The 26,358-nt window shown below is 39.1% G+C and overlaps 1 protein-coding gene across 1 annotated transcript in view; it reads left to right on the top strand.

Moving 5' to 3' along the window:
• vdra (vitamin D receptor a) overlaps positions 1 to 25,705 on the top strand; it is a 77,050-nt gene extending 51,345 nt beyond the window's left edge. Inside the window, exons 3-10 of the mRNA XM_084918417.1 lie at positions 158 to 305; positions 1,545 to 1,675; positions 8,285 to 8,469; positions 10,203 to 10,302; positions 10,895 to 11,072; positions 13,156 to 13,307; positions 13,820 to 13,936; positions 15,922 to 25,705. Of these exons, the coding sequence (XP_084774543.1) occupies positions 160 to 305; positions 1,545 to 1,675; positions 8,285 to 8,469; positions 10,203 to 10,302; positions 10,895 to 11,072; positions 13,156 to 13,307; positions 13,820 to 13,936; positions 15,922 to 16,175 (1,263 nt within the window). The 5' untranslated portion in view covers positions 158 to 159 and the 3' untranslated portion in view covers positions 16,176 to 25,705. The remainder of the gene's footprint in view (positions 1 to 157; positions 306 to 1,544; positions 1,676 to 8,284; positions 8,470 to 10,202; positions 10,303 to 10,894; positions 11,073 to 13,155; positions 13,308 to 13,819; positions 13,937 to 15,921) is intronic.
• The last annotated feature ends 653 nt before the right edge of the window (positions 25,706 to 26,358 follow it).

Genomic DNA, 26,358 nt, shown 5'->3' with positions numbered 1-26,358 from the left:
CAGGCAAAGAGATTTTTAAGCTTGTTTGAGGTTAGCTTTTTTATGGATCTGTGCTTAGAGTATTTATGCTGACTTTAATGTCTTTTTGAGTTTTTGTGACCAAGACAGCATGGAGCCACAGTGGTAACCTCTACTGTCTTTTCCCTTTTCTCGTTAGTGATGGAGCCCATGACGGTGACGACGTCAGTGGTCGGGCCGGAGGAGTTCGATCGCAATGCCCCCAGGATCTGTGGCGTCTGTGGGGACAAGGCCACTGGCTTCCACTTCAATGCCATGACCTGTGAGGGCTGCAAAGGGTTCTTCAGGTGAGTTTCATACTTCAGCTGATGTTTTTGCATGTTGTCTGTTTTGCGTTTTGGTGTATGTTTCTGCTGAGTGTAGGGTGTTTCTGGATCCAGGCAATGTGAATACATCCTGCTGGGTATTTCAGTCTCTGGTTTGGGGGTTTGTTTGCCCCCTTGATAATGTTGTTTGCACATTTCTGCCAAAAGGACCATTAATCAAGTCAAAAATAGTGAAACTTAGAAATAAGAAGTTTGAGATAAGAAATAAAAGCTGTTATGTTTTTACTTTCAAACAGCAAAGGGACCTTCTGTTGTATACTTCCGGGTCTTGCTAGTTTAAAATAAATGAAGTTGTATATTCAATAGCTTATGGGAAAAGAAAATGATCATTCTGTTTATTGAAATATGCCAATCTGAGTTTACATCATAACTGTAGATATTACTGCCTGCATGTTAATGAAGAGTGCATTGTTGTTGATGCTGAGGTACAGTTTGTCTGTTTCTGCCTGGCTGCATGACAACGATTGCAGTGCTTTCAGAAGATTATAAATTATTCAGTGTTCACCACAGTCCTGTTATTTTTCATTTTCTTCCTCATCTGTCTTCTCCTTTTTCTTACCCATTACTCAAACAGTGATATTTTAATGTATGTATACTATTCAGCCACAGTGTGAAAATCACTGACAGCTGAAGTAAATGACTGTCTTGTTACAATGGAAAACGTTGCCTGTTGGTATTTATGTGGATGTTACGGGTGCGCACCACCCACTTAAACACTGTTGCTAACCAACATCCATTGTTACACAAGCAGTGGCTTCCCCACAAGGTGCCACACCAAACCACAAAAACTGCTCGGAAACAACTCAATTCATCTGTATTGTGTTTCTTATCTTTGTCTTCAAACTCAGATCTTAATCTCATCACAGAAGTTTCACAGTGTAACCCACACGACTTAAGAGACCAAATGTCCCAGTTTCAGAAATGTTGTGAAACTAAAAGGATTTTTTTTTATTCATGTCCCAGCAAATCATGTTTTTGGCACCACAGAGTATATCTGTACAGTATAAAATGGATTTAATCTTTTGGCTTAGGCCTTCTCTTTTTAACTTTAAAATTTTGGATGTCTACATTTCAGTAGTATGTACAGTTCATCTGTAGCTGGGTTATCACCAGAAATGCCTGTTTTTAGTAGTATATTGCTTATGTTATAAATAATAAATGATCCCAAATGAGTAACTGATTCTTTGTGGCTCTTCATAGGCGCAGCATGAAACGTAAAGCTTCCTTCACCTGTCCATTTAACGGGAGCTGCACCATCACTAAGGACAACCGGCGTCACTGCCAGGCCTGTCGTCTTAAACGCTGCATTGACATCGGCATGATGAAAGAGTGTAAGTTGATATTTATGACCTCTAATAGTCTAACAGTACTTATGTTGTTGGTGCCATTGCTTGACATGTAAATACATGACTAAAGTATCTTGTATGTAAGTGATCCTTTTTTTTAACGATTAGTTGTAAGTTACTGGGCTGGGTATCAGAGTGAAAGAGTGAAACCTGCTGGTTTATATATTCAACTGTGGGGTTGAATATATGCTCCAGAGATGGACACCACAACCAATAAGACCAATAGGAAACATGTTCTTCACTTTTAGTAAGATACACTGAAATAATATTATTTTTATAAATTATATTATTATAAATTATATGCACTATAGATGGAAAAATTACGATAGCTTCAAGATCAAGATTATGATTAAAAGTCATGCTGTTATTTGATGTTTGTGCTGGACTTTGATATATGCCTTTGCAGAGTGATACTGAGGCTGATATTAAAGCGAGCATTAACAGCTTTCCTCCTGCTTGACTTACCTTTGATGTAATATTCATGTTCGTATCTGAGATACTGAGCAGCTGGTCTGATGCTGCTTCTGTGTCACTGCTTAAATTAGAAACCAAGGCCACCGCTGCACAAAAGACAATTGATCTGTAATAATTATTTTATTTCTGTAGCTGGGATGGAAAATCAGCCAATAGCATAAATGGTTTTGGTGTAAATTGATCAGATTTATAGGAAGTAGATATCATAAGGTTTGCACCATATGGCAAACTCAGTCGTGGGTCAGATTGTTGCTGAACTTAATAATGTTGTTAATTCTCCTTATAGCCTTCCAGATTAGGGCTTCTGTAGTTAGTGAAGTTTAGTTGGTAGTATTAAAGCATTGTAATCAGTTACTGAAGTAATATTCTCTTATATTTTCAGTTTGATAGTGTTCTGCATTTAACTGTATTGGTTATGCATGCAGCAGCAGGCCTGGGTGTAACACAAGAAGAAGGTGCTGTCAAGGGAAAATGAGCCATCACCTCACCTTTTGTTAACACAAAATAGCATTTGATGCGCAGTGGCTACCATAGTTATTTTGCATGTTTACAAACGATCATATTATACAGTGCTTACATCAACGGTCCTGCATCCAACTTATTTAAATGAAAAATAGGGACTTTAATGTTACAAGCCAGTGTGCATTTCAGTCACATTAAAACTAACTATATAGTAATAGAAAGTACCGCCAGCATCACTGCATGAGCATAATTGTAACAAGTTGTAGATGACAAGAGGTAAATAAGAGAGCAAGTGGGAAGGAAGGAAGGAAGGGGGGAATGAAGGAAAGAAGGAAGGAAGCCAGGAGGGGTTAAAGTACTTTTCAACAATGGCTCGCTTTCTTCAAAGAGACAGAATTGTTGAGCTTCCATTTCATTCACAAAAAGACTGTGTGCGTGTGTGTGTGTGTGTGTGTGTAAGAGAGATGATGCAGGGCACAATTCAGACTGGTGATTGCCACCGTGTTCACCATAAATAGACATACTACACTGCAGTGTCTGTTTGTGTCTGATGAAAGAAGAGCAAAGAGAGAGCGAGAAGTTAGAGAGCGACAGGGACTCTTATGTGGATAAAATGGTCTCTTTGTCAGAGCTTATACACAGGTTTGTGGGGAAAACGAAGCCCACTGTATTCACTACTGTGAATTACAGCTGCTCTGCTTGTCTCTATTGTGCCTGCGAAGCAATTTTTCCCAAAAAATATCCGTTGTATGCTATGTTAAAGCCTCAGATCTTTGGTAATGATAAATCTGTTATAGAAGAGACGTATTAATACCAACTGCAATTGTGTAATTGACACTGAAAAGAAATGTAGCAGGACTGTATGCTAGCAAGCTTGACACTAAAGCCCAGTTCACACGACTGAATCGAGTCAGATTATTAGCATTCTGTGAATAGAGTAACTGTTAAAAATATTAATATATTATCAATAGATAACATGTACAATACTGCATGCAAAAATGCATGCAGTATTGTACAATATAAAATCCTGTCTTCCTTCTCTCACCCCAACTGGTCACTGCAGCTGACCACCCCTCCCTGAGCCTGGTTTTGCAGGAGGTTTCTTCCTGTTAAAAGGGAGTTTTTCCTTCCTGCTGTCGCTAAAGTGCTTGCTCATAGGGGGTCATATGATTGTTGGGTTTTCTCTGTATGTATTATTGTAGGGTCTACCTTGCAATATAAAGCACCTTGAGGCAACTGTTGTCGTGATTTGGCGCTATACAAATAAAATTGAATTGAATAAAAATTATGTAGTGTATGCACCTTGGAGCTTCAGCAACATACATACAGTTGGCTTCTTTCATGAGTTATTTACAAGTTTCTCTTTGTTCACAGCCATTGACATCAGAGAATAAAGTTACGTTGGAACCAAGCACACCATTGTTTTTCTTGTGACATTACCAATAAGTTTGATGTGTCACATGGTCCTCTTCCTATTGAAAAAACAAAAGTTGTATCCAAGATGGCCGACTTCTAAATGGCCACCATGGTCACCACCCATCTTGAGGAGTTTGCCCCCTCACATATACTAATGTGCCACAAACAGGACTTTAATATCACCAACCATTCCCATGTTATTACGGTTTATCCATATAAATGGCCCACCCTGTAGAAGATAAGATCAAAGTGTATATGGACTGCTGTGTGTACCTCCAGTTATAAAAGAGTACAGTTATCCTTACTGATGTGTCTTTGTTGTGATAACATACCCGCAGATTACTGAAAATTCAAACTGATCCCAACACAGAGCCAGATACAGCATTCTATCTACTCAAACATTTATTTATTTTTTATTTATTTAAAGTGATATGTCGAGTTGATAAAGGAGAACAAACAAGTGCTCGTAGTAGTTTTCAAAGCATTGTTTTTAGGGTAATTTTGCTTGTATGACAAAGAAGATAACTCTGATAACTCGTTCTGTGCATATATCTCCATGCGGTTCTTATGCGCCAATCCCAGCTGTTTGTGATTTATTTCATCAGGCGGCCTCGCTGCGGTTGCGTTAAAACTTCTGACTCAAAAGTATTTTCATAAAAAAATAATATGTCTTTGTCAGCTTTTATTTCCATGGAAATAAAATAACATAAGGATTAGGTTTCAGGATTTTTTTTGTTTTTTTTCTTTTGTGTTTGAGGATAATATGTAATAAATGAATTTGAACGAGTCTTTTCATTCACACAGTTCAGTTAACATCAGTTTTGGTGTGTATGTGTTTCTGTCTCTGTATTCTATCCTCTTTATACTGACGGCTTTGTCTAAGCTTCACCGCCATTCAGATTAGAACTCCGTGTGTGTGTTTGCCCTCTGGTATCTGTGCCAGCTGAGTTCATAGTAAACACCCCTATGCTGTCCTTATTTGACAGAGGTTAGGTGGATGCCAGGACACCCCCTCCCCCACGCCTGTGTGTGTGTGTGTGTGTGTGTGTGTGTCATAATACTTGCAGTGTTTGTGTATTTTTGTGTGCTTATCCTTGGGTGGGTGCTTATTTGTAACAGGATTAGAAGTTAAGGAGAATTTCTGAAACATTTTACCGTTTAGGTGGCTGGATTCTCGCCTGCTGTTGCCAAGCCCATCAGTTCCCTAATTTAAATTCTTCACCCTTTCTCTAATGTTTTTGTATTCTGTCCTTTTGACAACCTTTACTCTTGTTCGATGTAACCAGAATTGCCAGATGCTCACTTTGTGGACCAAACAGAGGGAAATGGTGTGGATCCAAAACTAAAAGCTTGATCTCCCAGCTTCATCGGCATAGAATTATAGAATGAATCTAATGGGCTATTTCCTCTCTAAATATGACTGAGTTTTCAGTTTTGTCTTTATGCTCACAAGTTGGATATGCAAATAAATAATTTGTTTTCTGTTGAAACTCTTTGGTATATTTGGTTGTGCTGTAACTTAACCAACAGCTTTATTGCAAAAGTAAAACAAATCCTGATGTTTTCGTTGATAAGAGGCCCAGGTGCATGAGCAGTTAGGTTAGTGCCCACATCAGTTACATTTTTTTTTTTTTAATTTGCTGCGTAGACACAACAGTGTTTATACCGCACGGCTTCCTGCCACCATGTATTTGGCATCACAGTCAGCATGTTCCCATGCTCTGATATATCTATCTGACCTGAATTTCCCTTCATCCATCACACCCAGGGCATAAGTGCTGCAACAGTATTGGTCACCAGAACCACCTTGACATATATCTCACCAAATTGGAGTATTAGAAGTCTCAATTGTGTTTAAGTGGTCGGTTGGCTGGTTTATGAATAAGCCTGCTGGGAACCTCTGGGCCTCCACCACAGGGGCACTCTGCTGCTCGCTCATTGCCAGGGAACAGGACCGGTGTTGACCAAAACTTGTTGGATTTTAATTAATTGCCCCCATCACAGTTTGCCTTTCTTTCTTTTGGCCTTTCTCTCTTTGCTCTCCTCTGCCACTCTGGGCACTTCACCACATCCAATCACTGGCTTTACAAACAGCAAACTTTCTTTTGGTAAACTGCTGCTGCCTGCCAAGTGCTGTGGGGTGGTCAAGATGTTCCTTTGATGGTCGGTTGTTTTTTGTGGAAAGCCTTAATGATTCCATCCAGTGCTCAAACTTGGCTGGAAACCGGTTCAATCATGTTCTGGGCTTTAGAATAGCTTCTTTGACGGCTGGTGCCAAACTTTGACCAAATTGTGCCCATTCACGATTGAGTTATTTGGATGTCTTCACCACAAGGAGTGGTTCAAGACAGTCCTGGCTTGTGACTGGATGGACACCGGAGTGTAGCCAAAGCCTAATTAATTACAGTCAGTTAAAAGAGATGAAAGCCTAGTAAAACCTAGTTAGCTAAGCAGTCAAGTTTATTGAATTGCCCTTTTAAGCCTCAAGTAGTAGTATTTGTTGTTGTCGTTGGTCTCTGCATCACCCAATCATTTGATTATGTAACGCTGCTTCTGTGGTTGCAGTCCAGGGTGCAATTACAGAAAGTTCAATTTAAAATTAGTTGTGTACAACTTCCAGGGAAATAACCAGTATTCAAGATGAAGTGTGTGTTTTCTGAGTTCTATTTAATTTACAGTCAGCCACGACATATAATTGGTCTCTTAAGCTGTAAAGTACATAAATATTTGCTATCCTTGTACCTTTGATCCAAAGATGTATTTAAAATTAGAAAGGCTACAGCTGAATTACAAAAGTTCCCTGTCTTTTAAAAATTGCACATGCTATAAATGCTAAACAATTTAAAAAAAACAGCATAATGTGATTAGACTAAATTAATTGTGTATAAAATGTAAACAAAACAGTTTTTCTGTAGCTGTCAGATTGCAGCCTCATCTTTTTGGGCTTCAGCCATGACAGTCTGTCTCTTCTTGGCAGTCGCAGTCTGTCTGGCAATCACACTGTCTGTCTGCCCAGTTGAGCTCTTCATGGGTAATCGTTTACTATGGCGCAGAGTCAAAGGTATAATATGGGCCAAGGCATTCATAGGTCAGTGGAATGCTTCAGCAGTGACTACAGTGACCCATGGGCTCCAACTTCAGATAACATAAATACTAACTGTAAAAATATTTACCAGTATTTTTTAGCATTTCTGAAAACGTTATCTTCAATAATTTAAATTACAATCAGGTGCCCCTTCAATTCGACAAATATCCAGATGCTCATTTAAAAGAGAAACTGAAACTGGAGTGTTTATTGAACCTTTTGTTTAATTTAAAAAAAAGAAATTAATGATCAGTTTAATTTGTATCATTTTTGCTACCATTGCTAGCATTTTTGTGTAATTTACTGCAATGTGTTATTTTGCGATTTATTTATGGTTTTTTTAGGGGTGAAAAAAACTTCTGACAAGATGTTACATAAACTCACAAAACCCATGTATCAAATATGGGATTTATGAATCCCTTGTGGCAGGACCATTTTATTGTAATGTAAAACCAGAGATTAGCCACTTCAGGAAATGTTGACAGTGATCTTATTTTCTAATACAATTTTATCAGCGCCATCTATCATGGTTTGCCTAGTCAAAGGGATCAGATTTTGTCAGAGGATTCACGGCCATCTGTCATTGTATATCATGTTTAAAATCCAAAGCAGACAAATGCAGGTCAGCGGCAATCTGTAGTAAATAATATGTTTTGATAGTCTATGATTAGAAAGCAATGTAAGGCTCTAAAACGTGTGCGTGCAAACCCAGGAATTCCCAAGCAACCGTCTCATCGAGTCAAGAGTCATTATAAGCAGTAAGTCTATTCTGTTCTGCACCACTGCGCCGCACTGCCTGCAGCTTCTGTCCGGCAGCATGAATAAGGAAAAAGGCACTTAAATATTTAACATTAACCGCATCATCTGAATGAAAAGACAGGAGACATGACAGGCTTTTCTGCTTGCCAACTTGAAGCGATGCAATGGTAATGTAACCTGGGATGGAAATATTTGGGGCTTACATTACATCGCCCTTAGCTACTTTTATTGCTGACTTTCTCAGATTTCATCTATGAAAGTTGGTAATGATGCCTTAACTATTATCTAAGGTACCACACAGGAATTGCTTTCCTTTAACTCCTAACTTGATTTTGCTTCCTTTTCATAATTTCTTTGTAAATGTTTTAATGTGTCTTTTATTCTATCTTCCATTGTAGTCATACTGACAGATGAAGAGGTTCAACGGAAAAGGGACATGATAATGAAGAGAAAAGAGGAGGAGGCAGCCCGAGAGGCCATGAGGCCCCGGCTGAATGAGGAACAGGCTCGGATCATCTCCTGCCTGGTGGAAGCTCACCACAAGACCTACGATGCCTCCTATTCTGACTTCACACGCTTTAGGGTTAGTCCTGTGAAAAGTTACTTTCTTTCTTCACACCTGCCAGAGGTCCTGGGTTAAAATCTGAGACAAGCCCCCACTTGTTAAGTTCTCCTGAAAAAGTCCAAGGGGTGTGGGAAAGTAAAAAGTGTCCGGTTTGAAAAAAAGAGACATGGAAGGAAAATTGTTAAAGTTTTAAAAAAATGAATAATTAAACTTAAAGAGATGGACGAGCTGCTATCGCCTTCAAAAGAAAGAAAACATAACAAAAGCCTCTCTGGCACTCTGGCGTCATGGGCCACATAAAGCCCAGTTTGACCTTAAGATGGGATAAGGGAAAATCTCCTCTCTTTCAGTGCAAAGATGTTTAACTACACATGAAATCACTGAGATGTGCAATTTTAACTGCATGTCTCAGGTTTTGACATGAAAAATGTGCAAAATTACAGAAAAAAGTAGCTCACTGCCCAGAGTCTCCTGTATTTATAAAACATAAACTTTCTATATTTCTATAGATGGTTAATGACAGAAACATTTCTGTCATGTAATTGTTTATGTACTACTTAGTTCTGTTGATTTAGCATGAACGACCATGGGGGAGGAGAAACTGTAAAACTTATAAAAGTACAGTTAAAAGTCCAAAAATGTATGCCCCTCTTTCACGTTTTCCAGCCTTCCAGTGGGTCTGACTGGAGTCTTTGCTGGGCTGACTCTGGTCCGGAGGCCTTATGTTTGACACCCCTGCACTAGCGCTCTCTATTCTCTGGTCTTAATTGCTGAGTAGAGTCAGCTGTACAAAAAGGCTAGCACCTTACCCACGACCATACAGGGTAAAACCACAGCAGGCCCTACTAGGACAGTGACAGCTCACTTTATGATTAGTGGAGCAAATTCATTTTGTTTTCCAAATGACTATGGATATACCAGGTGTCATGTGTCATGACCTGGTACACACAGGATGAAAGCATGGAATCAGATCTGTCTTTTACTTTGTGCCTAATGAATATGATTAGATTAAATTTGTCTGCAGTAAAACATCAGGAATTGCTGTGAGGGTGCTGCAGTGCTTTTGCACAATGTGTTAACACCACAGCAAGATCCCCATTCATTATTACTGAGCGTTAACTCTTACACAATTACACTGACTTGAGCTGGACATGTATATGTGAGCTGACATACTTTAATCACAGTTTCCACTTATGCATATTTTTCACAGAAAATAATTATAAGTAACAATGAAGCAAACATTTTTGAATGAGTAATGAGAATTTGAGAACATGATTTTGGTACTTTTTGGTAATGTCACTGTTTTATATACAAAAATAGAGCTAATAGAGCAACAGTGTTGTGCCATGTGTGCCGACCAGGTTAGCTGTTTAATAGTTCACTGTTGTTGAAACGCGGGCTTTATTGAAATTCATCAAAGTGTTCTTCAGTGATGCGATTACATCAGCTGTTGGTGAGGCAGGGGCTGTTTTTGCTTGTTCTTTGTTTTTTTGGTAACCCCAGTACATACAGGACATTTTCAGAACACGGTGTTCGTGCACACTGTGCAGCAAACCTGACATTTCTAATTCTGTTATGTGAAGCTTTATTACTTTATTATTGCGACTGCTATTCTGAGTAAAACCTCAAATAGAAAAAGAACAGTTCCAGCAATCCCTGCTCCTGTGACACAGACCTGTGGTGTGTTGTGATTACTTGGACTTTTGGAGCCCATGAAAACATAATGCTTGTGCTTACGTGTGTGTTTGCAGCCCCCGGTACGCGAAGGCCCGGTTACACGCAGTGCCAGCAGAGCTGCCTCTCTTCACTCACTCTCTGATGCCTCATCTGACTCATTCAACCACTCACCTGGTGAGACAATAAAGGGTCCCTCTTCTCTTGTGTGTTTTATCAATCAGGGTTAGGACACAAGGACCCAGCTGTGAAGAGATCTCTTGATTAAAAATAATAATAACTAAGCTCCATTTTGCGATTGTATCACACCAGCTGCATTGTCAGTGAGCTCCTGGATCATACCCACTGTGGAAAACAAACAGACCCAATAAAGGAATACTCATATTTGCAGTTACAAGAAATATGAGGGGTGCTTGTGCCCACTGTTAGTCATATACTGAATCACTGATGCTCCACAGTGAAGCTGTAGTGATTGTACTGATCTTGAGCTGCTGTGTGTCAATCTTTTTTAGAATTTGTTACGGCCAAACAGAATACACTTAATACCTTTCATTAAATTACTTAAAAGTCTTTGGCGCATTTATTATTTAAACTCATCGGTTCAAGGTGAACTCACTTGCCATCTCCCCTGTGTAACCGGTAACTTGCTCTTTGCTATTTCTGTCTGTTCTAAATGTTTTCTTGTAATCCCTCCCTTCCTTCCCCGCCCTGTTCCCTTTCCCCCCCTTCCTCTTTTATCAACTTGTCTCCTAATCCCCTCCTTGAGCAGAGTCAGTGGACACCAAAATGAACTTCAGCAACCTGTTAATGATGTACCAAGATGGCGCAAGTAGTCCAGACTCCAGTGAAGAGGACACAAAACTTTCCATGCTGCCCCACCTGGCTGACCTGGTGTCCTACAGCATTCAGAAGGTTATAGGCTTTGCCAAGATGATCCCAGGCTTCAGGTAAAGCCTCTAATGAGATTTGCCAAGAAAGTACATTAAAGCATTTTGTTATTTTTGTAACTAATATTTTTAAAAAGATGGATACATCTAATTTGCCATAATTTACCAACAGTTGCTAAACACTATATAATGTGAGCTTTATTTGGGTTTACGTGGTTCCCAATGCACTGATGAAATAGCTGATCAGCTATTTTGGTAGATTAATCATTTGATTCACTAACAAAACATAAACATAAATGCTAAAAATTTGGCCATTCTAACTTCCAATATGTACGGATTAACTGAATCTGCTTATTTGGCTCTGGAAGATTCTAAAGAACATTTTCAGTTTCTTTTTTCCCACATAGATTTCAATTTTCCACACATTTCCATAGACATGAGAGCAATAAAGTGACTGGCAGATTATTCAGTAATCTGACTGAACATATAATTTGAATACTTTGTTGTGAATGTAATTGAAATGTCTTAGAGACAAAGCAGACTGCTTAATCTGATCCAATTAGAGATAAGCAGAAAAATTGCTGGGCTCAGAAGGGCTCTGATTGCTAGACGTCTCACACCATAAAGCCGCTAATATTCTAGCAATCTTATTCTCAATGCCATTAACTAAGTTTCTGATATGTTTTTTTATGGACTCGTTACAGTATATCCATGTTATATTTTTATTTTTAAAATTAAATTTGCAAGAATTTCAAGCAAACTTTCTTCACTTTTTCACTATGGGCTCTTTTCACCAAAGTTTTGAGGTGGCACATGAATTTAATTAATTTTGAAATAAGACTGTAACATGATAAAATGTAGAACAGGTGAAGCACTGTCAATACTTTCCCGATGCATTGTAAATTCTGGTGCATCTAATGGGTAGCACATAGACGATGCCCCACCCACATGAAGGGCCCAGTTGTTTGCTGGGCATTACCGAGTAAGGCGAGATGCTATTATCAACCCCCAAACAAACACGCTCTTCCAAGAATACTCCAGAACAGGCTGTAGCTTTATAAATACATGCAGAGCAGAGATAAATTTGTAAATGTATGCACATACAGAGACGATGAAACAGAAGAATAAACATGGAATACTGTATCTCTCACATGGGTGTGCATAACGCATACATGTCTGCATCTTGGGAAACAATAATGGCTCATGGATGCCTAGCTTTATTTGCGTTTCCTCATGAGTAAGCTCTATGCTGTGAGGCCCAAATGAAGAAATTTGGCATTTCTTTGTCAACTTTCTTTTTGTCTTTTCTTTCTGTAGGCATAATTATAGAAACATTTAAATAGTGTTTAGATCCTTGGTATGTAAAAACAAAGAAAAAAATCTGATTTTATTCAGCAGTGATGGCATGAACAGTGTAGATAAAAGGTCTGTGGTTCTCTTACATTTGCATCTGCTTGCATCATTGAATGCAGATGCACATACTTTTAGTTCTGTTTGCAAAGATCTCTGTTGCTAAAGTACCTGTTAAATACATTGTTTTATTTCTTGTTCTACTATCTCTCTACCTCACAGACGTACAGTTATTTGTGTATATAGGTGGTTAAGTGGAACTCGTCAGATGGAACAGGGTCATGTGTATTCTGGGAACGAGAAAGTTTTGGGTTTTTTATTGTCACGCTTAATTTGCATCAATTAAAATGTAAAGTTTGTTTGCAGCCAGTGTTTGTTACCGTGCACGTGTACCGCTATATAACAGTACACTCTGACACAATCTGACTCATTTCCAAACTTACTACATGCACTATTTGTTTCTTTGGCTTTTTGTTTTTAAACAAAACACTTTACAGTTAAAACTGTATTTTAAATATATTTACCCATGATTAATTCACAATTTATGATAATCTATTATTATTTTATTTGGTCTTGTATGGGTTATTCATGAAGTTATACACGTATAACTTGATATGGTTAATGCATTATGAAGGCACTATTTCTCTCAGAGCTTCAAAAAGTAAAGTAAACCAAAGAAAACACCTTCTTCTTCTGTCCCAGGTCCAGATTCACTGATTTGACAGTGCTTGTGCCTGACTGAAACAGTGTAGTGTGACTCATGCTTTTATCTGTAACTGTGTGTGTTGTACAGAGACCTGACAGCAGAGGACCAGATCGCTCTTTTAAAGTCAAGTGCCATTGAGATCATCATGCTGCGTTCAAACCAGTCATTCAGTCTGGAAGACATGTCCTGGAGCTGTGGAGGACCTGACTTTAAGTATTGCATCACCGATGTGACAAAGGGTTGGTTTCCTCTCATTCATGTAGCAGCTGCACAGTAGAACTAAAGCATCGGTGACTGCATTTCATGTTCATGTATTTACTTTGTATAAAGAAGCATGTACAGAGCGTGTAAGAGACCATGCTTATCTGTTATATATACTCTCAAAACATGGACTCCTCTTCTTGAGTCACTGCTCTGGAGGCATTGGTGAATAATAGCTTTACACACTCCCAGGTATAGAGTGTTAATTGTTGAAGCTGGTGACACAGCTGGAATTATTTTTCTCCCAGTTTATATAACAGGCTTACAAGGATCCCCCACACTCGGCTTTTTACGCACACTTGCACATTACTGTGAGGTTTCGATTTCAGGTATTTTCAGCCACAAGCGCACACTCTGTGCTTATTCACTCGTACATGAAGGGCAGGTAGCGATGTTCTCTGTCCGCAAAATAGAAATACACATGGAGACCAGGTGTGTTTTCATTCATAAGCACAATGTACTAACAGTGAGTGTGTGTCATCCTTCACAGCGGGTCACACTCTGGAGCTGTTGGAGCCGCTGGTGAAATTCCAAGTCGGTCTGAAGAAACTCAACCTGCACGAGGAGGAGCACGTGCTGCTGATGGCCATCTGCCTGCTCTCCCCAGGTACTGCCGCTGCTGTTTGTGTGTTCGTCCGTGCCTTCATTGTCTTGGAGTATTTCCAGCTGAGCCATGCTTTAAAGATTGAGAATAGAGATTAGAGATGGTTAGTGGTTCGTTTCACTACTAACAACACCGTATCATCAAAGTGTGAACAGCATGGCGCAGGGTGTGTGTCGCATTCTCTTTCCGACCTAGATTCCTCCTATAGTCGTGTGCTGCCAGTAACACAAGAAAAAGCTTTTCCTGGAAGACCAAATGTGCTGTTCAGTACATTAAAGCATGAGGTTACAACACAGCGTGGGAAGCAGAAGTTTGCATGCTGTAAATACCAAGTTTGAACCAGTGAATGAACATTAGGAGTATCAAATCCCTGAATCACAGAAAGAATCTGTCAAGCAGCAGGGTCATTTGAAGAGAATGTACACCATTTCAAAAACAGTTTGTTTTGTTTTCCTTGAGACCCGAGAGCCTCAGGGACACACTATTTGTATCAAAGCAACAGCACTTAGAAAGTAGCCGCAGTTAGAAATTAAATTCTTCGAGGGAGGGAAAAAAAATCATTAGTTCTGTCCTTGTTCTCTGTTGCTATTATGTTGAAAGTAATCCAATAAAAACTTGTTATCTACACATCTTTAGTTACAGTACACACTCTGTGGTGCAGATTTCTAAGCACAGAAAAGAAAAAGGTTCAAATATATTTATCCAGTAATAAGAAAGCCTAACAGTGGCAGACGTGATCAAGACCCAGAACATCCCATCACCATGGCCCTTACACGTCTCAGACACTAACTGATAGCAGACAGTGTTCTTTTTATAAACCTGCTCATATACAATACTGTGCAATACTGTGAAGTCTCAAGGCAAGCTTTCTTTCCTATTTTTTTTTTTTTTTAATTTCCTATATAATCGTTTCTGATGATTAAGGACCTTGAAGTGCACTTTATACATTTTTTGTTCTTTACTTACTTCTTTGCTTTAAATATATTGAGTCCCCCTGCTGGTGATGCAGCTTCTGCATGTGTGTCCATTTCATGTTTTAAAGAGGCAAAGTGTGAAATGGACTCGATGTACCGGCGTGTCTGTTACATGTTTTGCCGTGATACTGGGTTGATGGATAATATCTTCTGATGAATCACTTTGTTGGTGCTAGAATTATGTAGGCCTTTTTTATGCTTGAATGCTTGATAGGTCATTATGATTGGGTTAACTATCAAACTTACAAGAAAATGTGAGGGATGGCTCCAAACTTTTGCACAACATTTTATACAAAGCAGGTAAATGTTTTCTATTAGAGCAGCAACATTGTTGTACAATCTATGAAAAAACTGTTTATGGTTCAATTTGAAATGCACACTAGACAGCTGATGCATTTTTCTTGAAGAGACAGTAAGAGTGTCTGTGCGTCAGCTGTCTCTGCTGAGTGCAGGGAGGATATTGCAGAGTGAAGATAACAGCAAACATTCCTGAAAAGAGACATTCTCCCACGTCATTAATCACGTCTTGTACACGTGTATATAAAGATCCTAAAGTCTGAGTCAAGCATGAGGAGCATATTTAACACAGAAAAAATGAGACAGAAGTAATAATAATAATAATAATGGATTGCATTTATATAGCGCTTTTCGGCAACAGTGTTAAGTAATTGATATGATAATTACATTAATTTTATGATCAAATCAAACTTTTTATTAACAGGGAGCATGATACCAGCCTACATGTCTGTAGGCTGGTAGCATTACTACTTAACATTTAAATTCAGTATTTTCAAAAACAAAACAATTAAATGTTCTGAAGTATGTTTTCTTTCTCGTTCCATCCACCCACACCTCCCGTTTCCAATCTCACCCTGCTGCTCCCTCTTTAATTTTCTCTGTGCTTCTGTCTGATTCTGCCTTTCCGTCCACGTCCCCACCTCGTTTGTTGTGTGACCTTGTTCACGATGGGCTATACTCTCCACTCCCTCCACCCTCTTTGTTCTCCCATGTCAGATCGTCCCGGTGTCCAAGACCATGCCCGCATCGAGCAGCTCCAGGACGACCTGTCCGAAGTGCTGCAGGCCTACATCCGAGTCAACCACCCAGGTGGACGTCTGCTCTACGCCAAGATGATCCAGAAGCTGGCTGACCTGCGCAGCCTGAACGAGGAGCACTCCAAGCAGTACCGCTCGCTCTCCTTCCAGCCCGAGCACAGCATGCAGCTGACCCCGCTGGTGCTGGAAGTGTTTGGCAGCGAGGTGTCATAGCGGTGGAGGAGGCCTGCGTGGATGCATTCACACGCTCGTAACACAGAGGATGAGTAACCAACCCCTGCTGCCTTTTCCCCAAGAACGCCACTGCCCTCATAAAAACCTGGGCATGTGGGAGAAAGATGGATATTCTGACAGGTAGACAGTAATCTTCACCTCTTCATCATCTCTTCATCCTCCTAACCTCAAGCTACAAGACTCAGACAACTGGACCTCTGGATTTACAAAAATGAAACACACTAAACAGGTTCTTGCTTTCTGTTGCACTTGGATAATCAGATTTTATTTTTGCTTCTGGATTTGCAAACACTGTACAGAATCAGATTTCATTACATCACACAGATATCCAGACTCTTTGACATCCTGGTCCTCTCTCCATCCCCAAACTCCAAAAATCACCCCTTTATCATGATGGCCTTTCCTCAAAAACTAGATTTCTGCCACTTTTCCTGCAGTGGAGACAGTTGGATGGACACAAATGTCTCATCCTCTTTGTAACATTGCTCCATGTTCACGCCATTGCCAAAATACACAGGAGCAAATGCACAGATTTACTTTCATTACCCATGCTGGGTGATAAACTCGGTTTAGATAGCTATTAACTCTTGTTGGTTTACAGTTTTCAAAAGCAAAGACATCCAAATATATTAAATATCAGAAGCCATCGGCAAGCTTACAGTAATCTCATAGAAATACAAAGTGAGAGTGGAGCAGGCGTGTTTCCCTGTGAATCTGTGCATGTAGTCTCAGATAGTGTAATAGACTGAAGAAGGACATTTAAGTAGGAAAGCGTCAGGATGGGAATGGTGGGAAGGAAGGAGGAAACGAGGTTGGATAATGGAGGGAGGTGCTACAGATGATGATTCCTTTTTCACAGGACAAAAAGGAATTCAGTAAAAAAGAATGTATGTATAAATCTATATAAATATAAATGATACGTATAAGCTGACATACATAGGAAAACATGGTTGCTTCCATGGAAGCAAATAGTTCTGACTATTGTACTATGTAGAGGATTTGAAGGCCTCTCCTCTGTTGTGTGTGTGTGTGTGTGTGCGTGCATGTGTGTGTGTATATGTCATATTTCAAACGGCAATTACACACACACACTGAGAAGCGTGTGAGGAGTCCTTTTATTTGCGAGATATGTGTACAGAGAGGGAGAATATTGATGGACCACTGGGGGGGGGGGTGTGTACAGGCTCTGACTGAGGGTCTAGTGCAGGGAAGCATTTTGGACCTGTGAAGTTTGTAGAGTGACATACGCAAACACAACTTCATGTTGCATGGATAGTGACTATCCAAAAGTATTTGTTCAGCTGGTTAGATTGCTGCTAAGACAGAGCTGCGTAGTTGGAGAGAAACCAGCTACCAGCTGTTGCCTCAGGGAAAAGTTTGTCTGATGATATTGTGTACTTGGTGTTTACGATGTGTGCGGCGTAAGCGTACAATCATGAGACCGAGATTGTTTTTGAAGCTCTAGGCATCACTGTGATTTCTAATCATACTAAATAACAGCAGGAGGAAGCTAAAAGAGGAACTTTTTGAAATAATAGTTAATGCGAGACTTTGTTTTCTAAGCTTATCTGATCAAAGAAATTACATTAGAGGTCATAATTAATACATTTCAAATGCAGACTCATTGGTGTGAAAGTATCTGCCTTAGCTTTAGTTTGTCTGATTGTTTTTTTCCCCCAAAGTCAGAACAGTAGCAATATACAGTAGTTTAATGTTATGAATGAAATCCTGAAGATGCTCTTAGTAGCAGAGTAGCGATACAACGCACGAGAAAGATTTTCTTTTTTTGTACAAAAGATAAACTCAAGCCTCATATCTTTTTATCACATTTGTATCATTTCAACACCAGCCACATAAGCGAGGTTTAGAATGTTAATTTTCAACATCACTACATATCATACATCACATTTCTGTTGACACAGTGTTTGCTCACCCTCATGCAGACCTGGACCACCCCCTTGTGGACAAACTTTGTAAATACCACTTGCTAATTCTGTACATATTTAGAACTTAACGTAGGATAATATAGGAAGAGAATTCACTTGTTAATGGCGAGATGCTCTGCTATCTGCAATTAGGAGTCGAACTCTTATGTTTTATTCTGCTAGAACGGACAGAAGTGGCAGTTCTGGACAGGTTGCTGAGCTGTTTCAGGGAGAACCGGAGAAGACTGCTGGCTTTTTTTCTTTTTGACATTAAGTGGAAAGAAATGTACCTGTTTTATATGAGTAAAACACCACCACAGCTAAATAAATTCCTACTGAATTGGCCAATATAGTCCCAAATAGTGGATAGGGCTGCCACAAACGATTATTTTGATAGTCGACTAGTCACCGATTATTTTTGCGATTAGTCGACTAATCAGATCATCATCCATTGGACGTAAAACGTACAGCTTATTGCACCAGCAGCATCTGCTCTTATATAACTATCATTAGCTTACAGCTTTAGGTGTGTAAGGTCTGTGCTAACTAAAAATAAAGACAAGATGGTAGTTTATTAAATTTTAATGAAATTTGCAGATTGTTTCAGTGAAGTTTAATAAACTCCTTGCTATCTAAAATATAACAGGACACCGGAGTATATTCTCCAGCATCTCACACTTCTGATAATCAGCTGTCTGCTTGACGTTTATTCAGCTGTGTAAAAACTATAACTTTAATCTCAGCCAAACCGATTTACTCAGGAACAAATAAAATACTAAAAAAAAAGCCAAACAATAACATTTAAGTTATCTAAGTGACTTATATATGTTTAACCTGAGTAGCGAAAGACGGCGGTGGGTTTGAAAACGATTTGCCGGGAGTCCGGGGTGAGCTTTGCCCCCGGCTAGCTATCGAGCTAGTGGGTAACAGACGTCTCCGAAAACGTCAGAGCGCTTTTGAAAATCTGTGGTGTCTTGATAAACTGAGCAGATATTTGGGGTTTACACAGCTACATTCGCACCTGAAAATATGTTAAACGTTTATTTTGTGACCCAGAAAGAATAATAAGAGTAATATTAAAACTAACTAGCTGCCGCCATTGTTGGAAACTGAGCTGGGCCGCGCTATGAATTCTGGGACACAGCTTCTTCTTCGGGGTTTAACGGCAGCTGGCGTCCTTGTACATGCAGTGCTGCCATCTTCTGTTTCAGTCCGTTATTACACTCTTAAATCCTACTACTTATTCCTGCGTCTTTTGTGATCTTACAAAGCTTCAAACGACGCGTCGACTATTAAGTCAGTCGTCGACGATTTTGATAGTCGACGTAATCGTGACTAGTCGACTAATCGTGGCAGCCCTAATAGTGGACAAACATCAATGAGACTTCGAAAAAATATGTTTTATAATTACAAACACTTCATATGATTAAACATTCCCAGTGGCATTTGTTTTTGAGCATTCCATCTACACAGTATACACACAGTGGGTGTAAGCATCCTAACACACTGGCGGCCTTTGAAACGTGCCCAACAGCTCAGTAACTTCTCACTAGTAAATGTCTTCTCTGTCCATTTCAGGCTTATGGATGTATGTCTTTTTCTCTCTCCTTCTAAAGTCAATCAATAAGCTTCTGACAATTATACAGTATATTCATAATCTTTTCATTTTGGTGAACATCTGATTTTATTTACTGATTTAATTTTGTTCCTTTCAAGACTGTCACTTGTATTGTGTGTCAGAGTTTGCCGTCTTGCTGGCGCTTGGCTTGCTGCGCTGCAGTGTCGTTTTAGTGAAGCAAAGATGAGCAAAGCGGACTCCTGGAGCCGTTTTCCAAGAACAAGCTTCTTCTTCCCTTTTTTTCCCCCTGATATCAAGTGAGTGAAGATGGAATAGCTTTTTTTTAACTCACATAGTGGCTTCATCGTCACATACGGGGAAGGGAAGGAACACTGACACTGATTTTTGTTAATGGAAGGAAAGAAGTCAGTGTCGCTGTTTTCCACCTGGAGCTGGATCATTTCTTTGTGAACAGAGAGGCAGTCCCCAACTCTGTATAGAAAAACAAAAACATCTCCTTCTTCAAACCCTCATGTGATAAACTAACACTGCCTCAACTGACTTTCACAGGACTTAGCCAACGCAAACTGTTGCAGCTACAGCATGGGCGTGCCTCTTTTTTCATCAACCATCTAACCACCTCTTGTTCTGCAATAACCAGTTACAGCAGGATTACTCTTCATAGCTTTAACTCAGCAGCGAGTCAAGCTCTACTTTGGAAAACTGTGGTGCACCAAGGGCTGATGGGAGTGTAAGTTTTAGGGGCCACAACTGCTGTGGAATTGTACAGGTCTCTCAAATGTGGAGATGACAACCGAGAATGGCTCCTCTGTCCGCCTCGACCCAGGAAACCTTTGGAGTGGACTTCTAGAAGACTGTGTAGAATCTGTATAGAAGATTAAAGGAGATAAAAGATTTTTTAAAAAGAGAATTGCCACAGATGTGCACACTTAGTGACACACTGTAAAGTGTGCACTGACTGACTGATACGTCATAAAATCCAAAGCGGGATGTTACCTTTGTCACTGCTCTGCATCTCGCATCGCAGCTGTTTAAATTCAGATTTGTTTTGTTTTGTTTTAAAGTAATCGTCATTTGCTAAAGAACAGTTGTTGACAGACTTTTTACATTTACATCTACATCATCTGTTTCAAAAGAAATGAAGGAGAGGGTGATGGTGCGAGAGTCTGCTCAGTTGTAAGGATTCCCTATTTAACTTTGCTATGCTGCTGCTGGATGCTGACTCCTCTCTGGAGAAGCCCTACTTGCCATTATTAATGTATATATTTAGGGTTAAACATGAAACATCTGGCTTATACATTTTAACCTAATAGTTGTAGCTGATGCTAGAGGCCGTTAGCGTTCAAAAGAATCCAAACAATGCACAAGTCTCTCGCACCATTACCCCTCCTCCCTTCAACCCAGGTCAGCAGCTCCACCTCAGTAGCCTTACTTACAGCAACCTCACTCAGCTGGAAACATTTAACAGATACCTCAGTAATGTACAGGACAACGTTTCACAATAGCCTTCAAGGGAACCAAACATAAACTCATACCACAGATGTACTCAGCACACACCAATACAAACACACACACTACAACGCTCTCCTCAGCAACCTTTGCAGTGTTCCTAAGATATACAGGAAACTAGTTGCCAATTGTTGTAAAAAGGTTGTTAGGTAGAATCCTGTTGTGAGTAGGCCAGTGGATCCCAATGTTTCTCAATGTTAACTTTCACACTCTCTTGTTTTTTTTCTCTTTACTCACTTGCTGTCATCTCTGCTTTGCTCTCTTTTTTCTTCGGACTTTGTCGTCTCTCTGTCTCTGTAAACAGACGACGCACCGCTAAGCTTTAGCAGTGCGTTTAGCCAAACATACTACCTCTCCCTTCTGCACATAAATTTATAAATATATATATTTTTGTCGCAGCATGATTGTGCTTAATATAAAACATCCATTTTTACGTTAACACAAATTTAGAAGTTTTTTGGTGTATATGTACAGTATATTCCTTTTTATCTCTTTTTTTTTAAAAAATGCTGGATGATATCTATTTTTTTTTTACTTCAAATTTCTATATAAAATTTTAAACTCACTCAAATCCGAGGCCTCTTTAGCTCCACTTTCTCACCTAAGTGTGTAGATGCATGTTAAAAATGATGCATGAAAGTGAGGCTACATTCAGAGCAGCAGAAAGTGCCAGAATTCTTTTGGATTCTTTTTATGTGTCTCAAAGAGCAGATTTATGTTTTTTAAAGTATTATAATTATTAATATTGTTTTACCCAGGAGAGAAAAAAAACCCCATTTGTTTAGGTAAATATCTAAATGAGCAATTTATTGGTGGAACAGACATAATTTTGATGAAACAGTAACTTTACAAAGTCCCCTTTACCAAGCAGAACAGCTGACTCGATAGGTGAAGTTTTGTAGACTGAAGCATCGTATAACAGAACTTTGAAATGACTGAGAGGTAGAGCCTGACTGATTTATTGGCAAGGCGATATTATTGGACTATATTTGCTATTTTTTGTTATCTGATTTTTAATTGAAAATTGAAATGGAAAGAAGAGACAGAAGAAACACCCTTCAGCCATGTTGCGAACGGTGATATTACATAGTTTTTCCACCAGAGGGCACTTGGCACAAACAACAAGCGGATCTGAGGTGAGCTGGATAGAAGGTGAACAAGTAAATAAATAACTGCACATAACAAATGTTCAGGAAAGTTGTATGTATCGTGCATAGGACAAAAAAATAATCAGACGATATTTTGGATTATTGGATTTTCATACCACTCGATTTTAGAATCGACCTTGAATATCCTGTATCAGTCAGGCTCTACTGCGAGGTGTGCGGGACCTAAAAACAGTTTATAAAAATTCTGAAGAGAGATGTGTCATAAACTCAACAAAATAATAGTGACGAGTTTAACATTTATGGAAGTTCATTTTCTTGCTTTCATGAAGCAAGTTAGACGTTTGATTGATACCACTTTGGCTCGGTGCAAATATTAAACGGTGACTTTGTTTCTGTAACAAGATGTAAAGTTATATAAGCTCCATATTTTACCTCCACCCATACAAACGTTGCTGTTAAAGTGGACCTGTTATGTTTTCCCTATTTGTTTGGGGGGGTGGGGCTTGGTATCATTTATATATATATACTTATGATGGAAGCTACTCATATTAAATATGGCCGAAGCTTCAAATAATGAATGGCTTATGTACAAGTAATCACTGTGAGCCAAAACCTCAACTCTGTTTTTATACTCCTGGATCTGTATGATGCCTTTGGTCTTGGTGTAAGCTTCACCTAGTTGCTGTACACACTATGTGTGTGTATGAGGGGCAACCAATCAGAAGAAAGTTACCTTAGGGGGAGGGTTCCCTTAGAGGAAAGGAATGTTTCGAACAGGATGAACTGTGGCGCTCCACCAAGGACAAGGATAAGCTAAAGTAAGGGATGTTCTTTTTTATCCTTGAATCATGCCAACTACTCAGTACAGTCCAACAATAAAAATATGGGGCTGGAAATAAGCATCACAGGTCCACTTTAAGGTAACTGTCTCCAGGATGTAGCTTTATATTAGGCACACAGTGGTATGAATCTCATTTATACCATTGCAAGAAAGCAAGCATCACGCTGCCCCAACAATTCATTTAAACAACAAAGTCACAGAAGGCATAAAAGGTAAAGTTGAGAGCAGTTAATCAAAGACAAATGAGTGATTTTAAATCAAAATATACTTGACAAGCTTGAGTTTCATGAGGCTAATTGATTGCATGTCAAAATAGAGATGGTTCATTATGAGCAGTCAGGAATCGAGTCTCATGGGTTGTTGTATGAAAGTAGCATAAAGCCAGAGAACCTAAGTGCAAACTTTACAAACAAACCAAAAGAATCTGAGCTCTGCGAAACAAGAGGAAGCTGGTCCCACTTGAGTCTGCTCTTCAGTTAATCAAAATAATACGCTAACAGATGTTTGTCTCTATTGACCCACTGTTGTTGATGAATTCATCCCACACAGTCAGAAACCTCTCAGTCAAACTTATGTAAATGTTGTCAGCTTCAGCTCAGATAATGAGAAATGTAGTTCGACTTTGACAACTTTGTTTTCCCCCTAACATTCAAAATGTAAAAAAATAACACCCACCACAGTGACCCTCGGACAGCTTTGTTTTCCCGTTACTGTCTGCGTGTGTTTGTGTGTGCGTGTGTTTTCTTTTTCTCTAGTGCCCTTCAGTTGTCTGATAAGGGTTTACAACATTGGGATCCTATTTTAGATACAGTAACAGTTTTGGGTTCTTTTGCATCAAAGTATCACGCACCTGCACCAGCCCAGCACTTCTGCCTTCTTCTAACTGAATGCTTCACCTATGTGCTGCTCTCACTTAGCTTTCAAATTAAAGAAGGCCTTTAGAAATATATGATATGAATGACTTAGCGAGACTTCACTGTGGCATTCTAGAAATTAATGGGTCATGTTTCAGCTCACAGCATGTGCTTTTGGTTTTCTAAGGTTCATTTAGCACCCTCATCTGTTGCTGATGGAAACCCTTTGGCAGATGCTTCATTCAATTTGCCTCCTGATTGATGTCATATAGTGTCCTTAAAACTATTATTAGGAGGATTAGTCTTAGTTTACACTTAAACGAGCTGTATTATGAACAACAGGCTGTGATTCGGATTCATATGTTGCCTGTGTTTGAACCTAAGGAGAGCGGACAGATAGAAAGCCAGCTTTTCTGTTGTCTAACAGATGGATTTCACTCTAAACAGATTGTCATCTGTTGCATTTCTTTGCTACCTCTTTCAATATGCGCTTACACAGACACACACACAGACACACACACACTGAAAACGCTGCACTCAAAGGTCAACATGCACCCATTTGTAACTGACTGTAAGAAGACAGTGAACACATGACACACACTCAAACACACGCACACTTGTGCCCACTTCTTTTCCCTCACCAGCAGTTTTTTGCCAATGATGCACTTGTGTTTTTGTCTCCAAATGCTCTGCAAAACATATGTTTAAAAACATTTTTAAAAAAATTAGTCATCAAGTTTTATTTTTTTAAAACCTGTAATCTCCATAGTAAGACCTGGGCTAGCCAGGTGCTTAGAAGTGAGTAGGTTTTTCATTCATCCGTATAGAAAGTTTCATGTCTTTAAAAAAAAAAGAGAGAAAAGAAACATAAATGCACATATTTCTCAGCTCAGTTGTACCTTGGTGTGCCTAGAACCCACAGCCTTATTTTGGGACAATATCAGGGGTTTTAACCAGAATACACGATGTTCTGTAGAGGACAGTTGAGTTTTATCGAGTAGCCCTCCCCAACCCTCCCTTTATTTCCACAATCGGTTTTACGATGTGCATGTGGAAGGTGCGCATCCTCAACAGGGTGTGCTATGTCAGTGTTTCAGCTAGTTGTGATACTTTATTTATTCCCCTTTCAGATGACACTTTAGAGTTAAAGCAAACAGAAAAACAAGCAAGAAAAAAAACATTTTGGAATCTGATTTAATTTTTTTTAATCTAATTTGGCTCGATTAAAACTCTTTTTAAAGGGTTTCCAGTAGATAACGATCTATTATGTAGGTCTGTGTATTTCGTGTAGAATAAAAATAAAAGTTTAAGTAATAATTGATCTCACCAGAGTCCCAAAATAAGTACTTTTGCTTTCACACATGCACACCACCATGCAGTAAAACTCAGCAGATCTCAGTGCTTTGAGCAGAAATTTGTCTTTTTCAGAATACACAGTTGCCAGGGCGCTGCTGTTGATGGCACCATCAATAGCCTTACGTAAAGACAGATAGTGTTATACATACATGAACTAATGTCTCTGTGTGGTATGAATCACCACCTTTTATTTTGTTTTTTGCTCTTTTCTATTTGCTCTTCTCTTTGAAGTTGATCCATTGTACTTTGATTAAATGCATTGTATTTAGTAAAATACTGATGATGTTTTGGGGAAATCACACAAATAAAACAGCTGTACATAGTGACGCAAAACAGCCCCGTGTCCTTGCTTCTTTGTGTCGTGCTGTAGAAGAAAACATCGCTTATTTCTAACTTAATGCTGATAAATGAAAACTATTTTTTTTCCTAGAAATACATCAGTTTTCACATTTTTAAAAAATTTGGAACAGCATAATTCAAATTCCTTTTACCTCAATTAGATTTTTCCATCATTGTGAAAAAAAACCTGCAAAGTTAAAATGCTATTTGTTTTTTGTTTTTTTAAAGGCACAAATTAGTCCCTGCATGTCATCAGAGAACATGTATGGGGTGATACTTTAAGGCACATATGCAAGTTTCTTTTAAGTTAACTGATTTTACTATAATCACCAGAGGCCCCCAGACACTTAATTACAGTCACTTATACTCAAAGTGAAACAAATCGACAAACGAGCTTGCAAAGGTCTTCTGTGTCCACTGCTCATTGAGAAATATGGAACTATTTAATGAGCAATATTTTTTTTCCATGAGTGAAGTTTGTTGATATTCTGTCATTTTATCCTCCACTTGATGTTGGGGGAAATAAGTGAATTAATTAAAATAATTGTTTTTAATTTGCTTAATAAAGCCAGAAAATTCAGCTACTAAACAAAGAACAGTGGGACTGCCTCGTTTATTACCACATGGCTGTACACTTCTTTGGCCGGTAG

This window comes from Perissodus microlepis, chromosome 20 (assembly GCF_051167445.1).
Source record: "Perissodus microlepis isolate ML-2025 ecotype Zambia chromosome 20, ASM5116744v1, whole genome shotgun sequence".
In the NCBI taxonomy this organism is placed as follows: Eukaryota; Metazoa; Chordata; class Actinopteri; order Cichliformes; family Cichlidae; genus Perissodus; species Perissodus microlepis.
The sequence above is the reverse complement of the archived record's forward strand: the minus strand, read 5'-3'. Positions and strand labels throughout refer to the sequence as shown.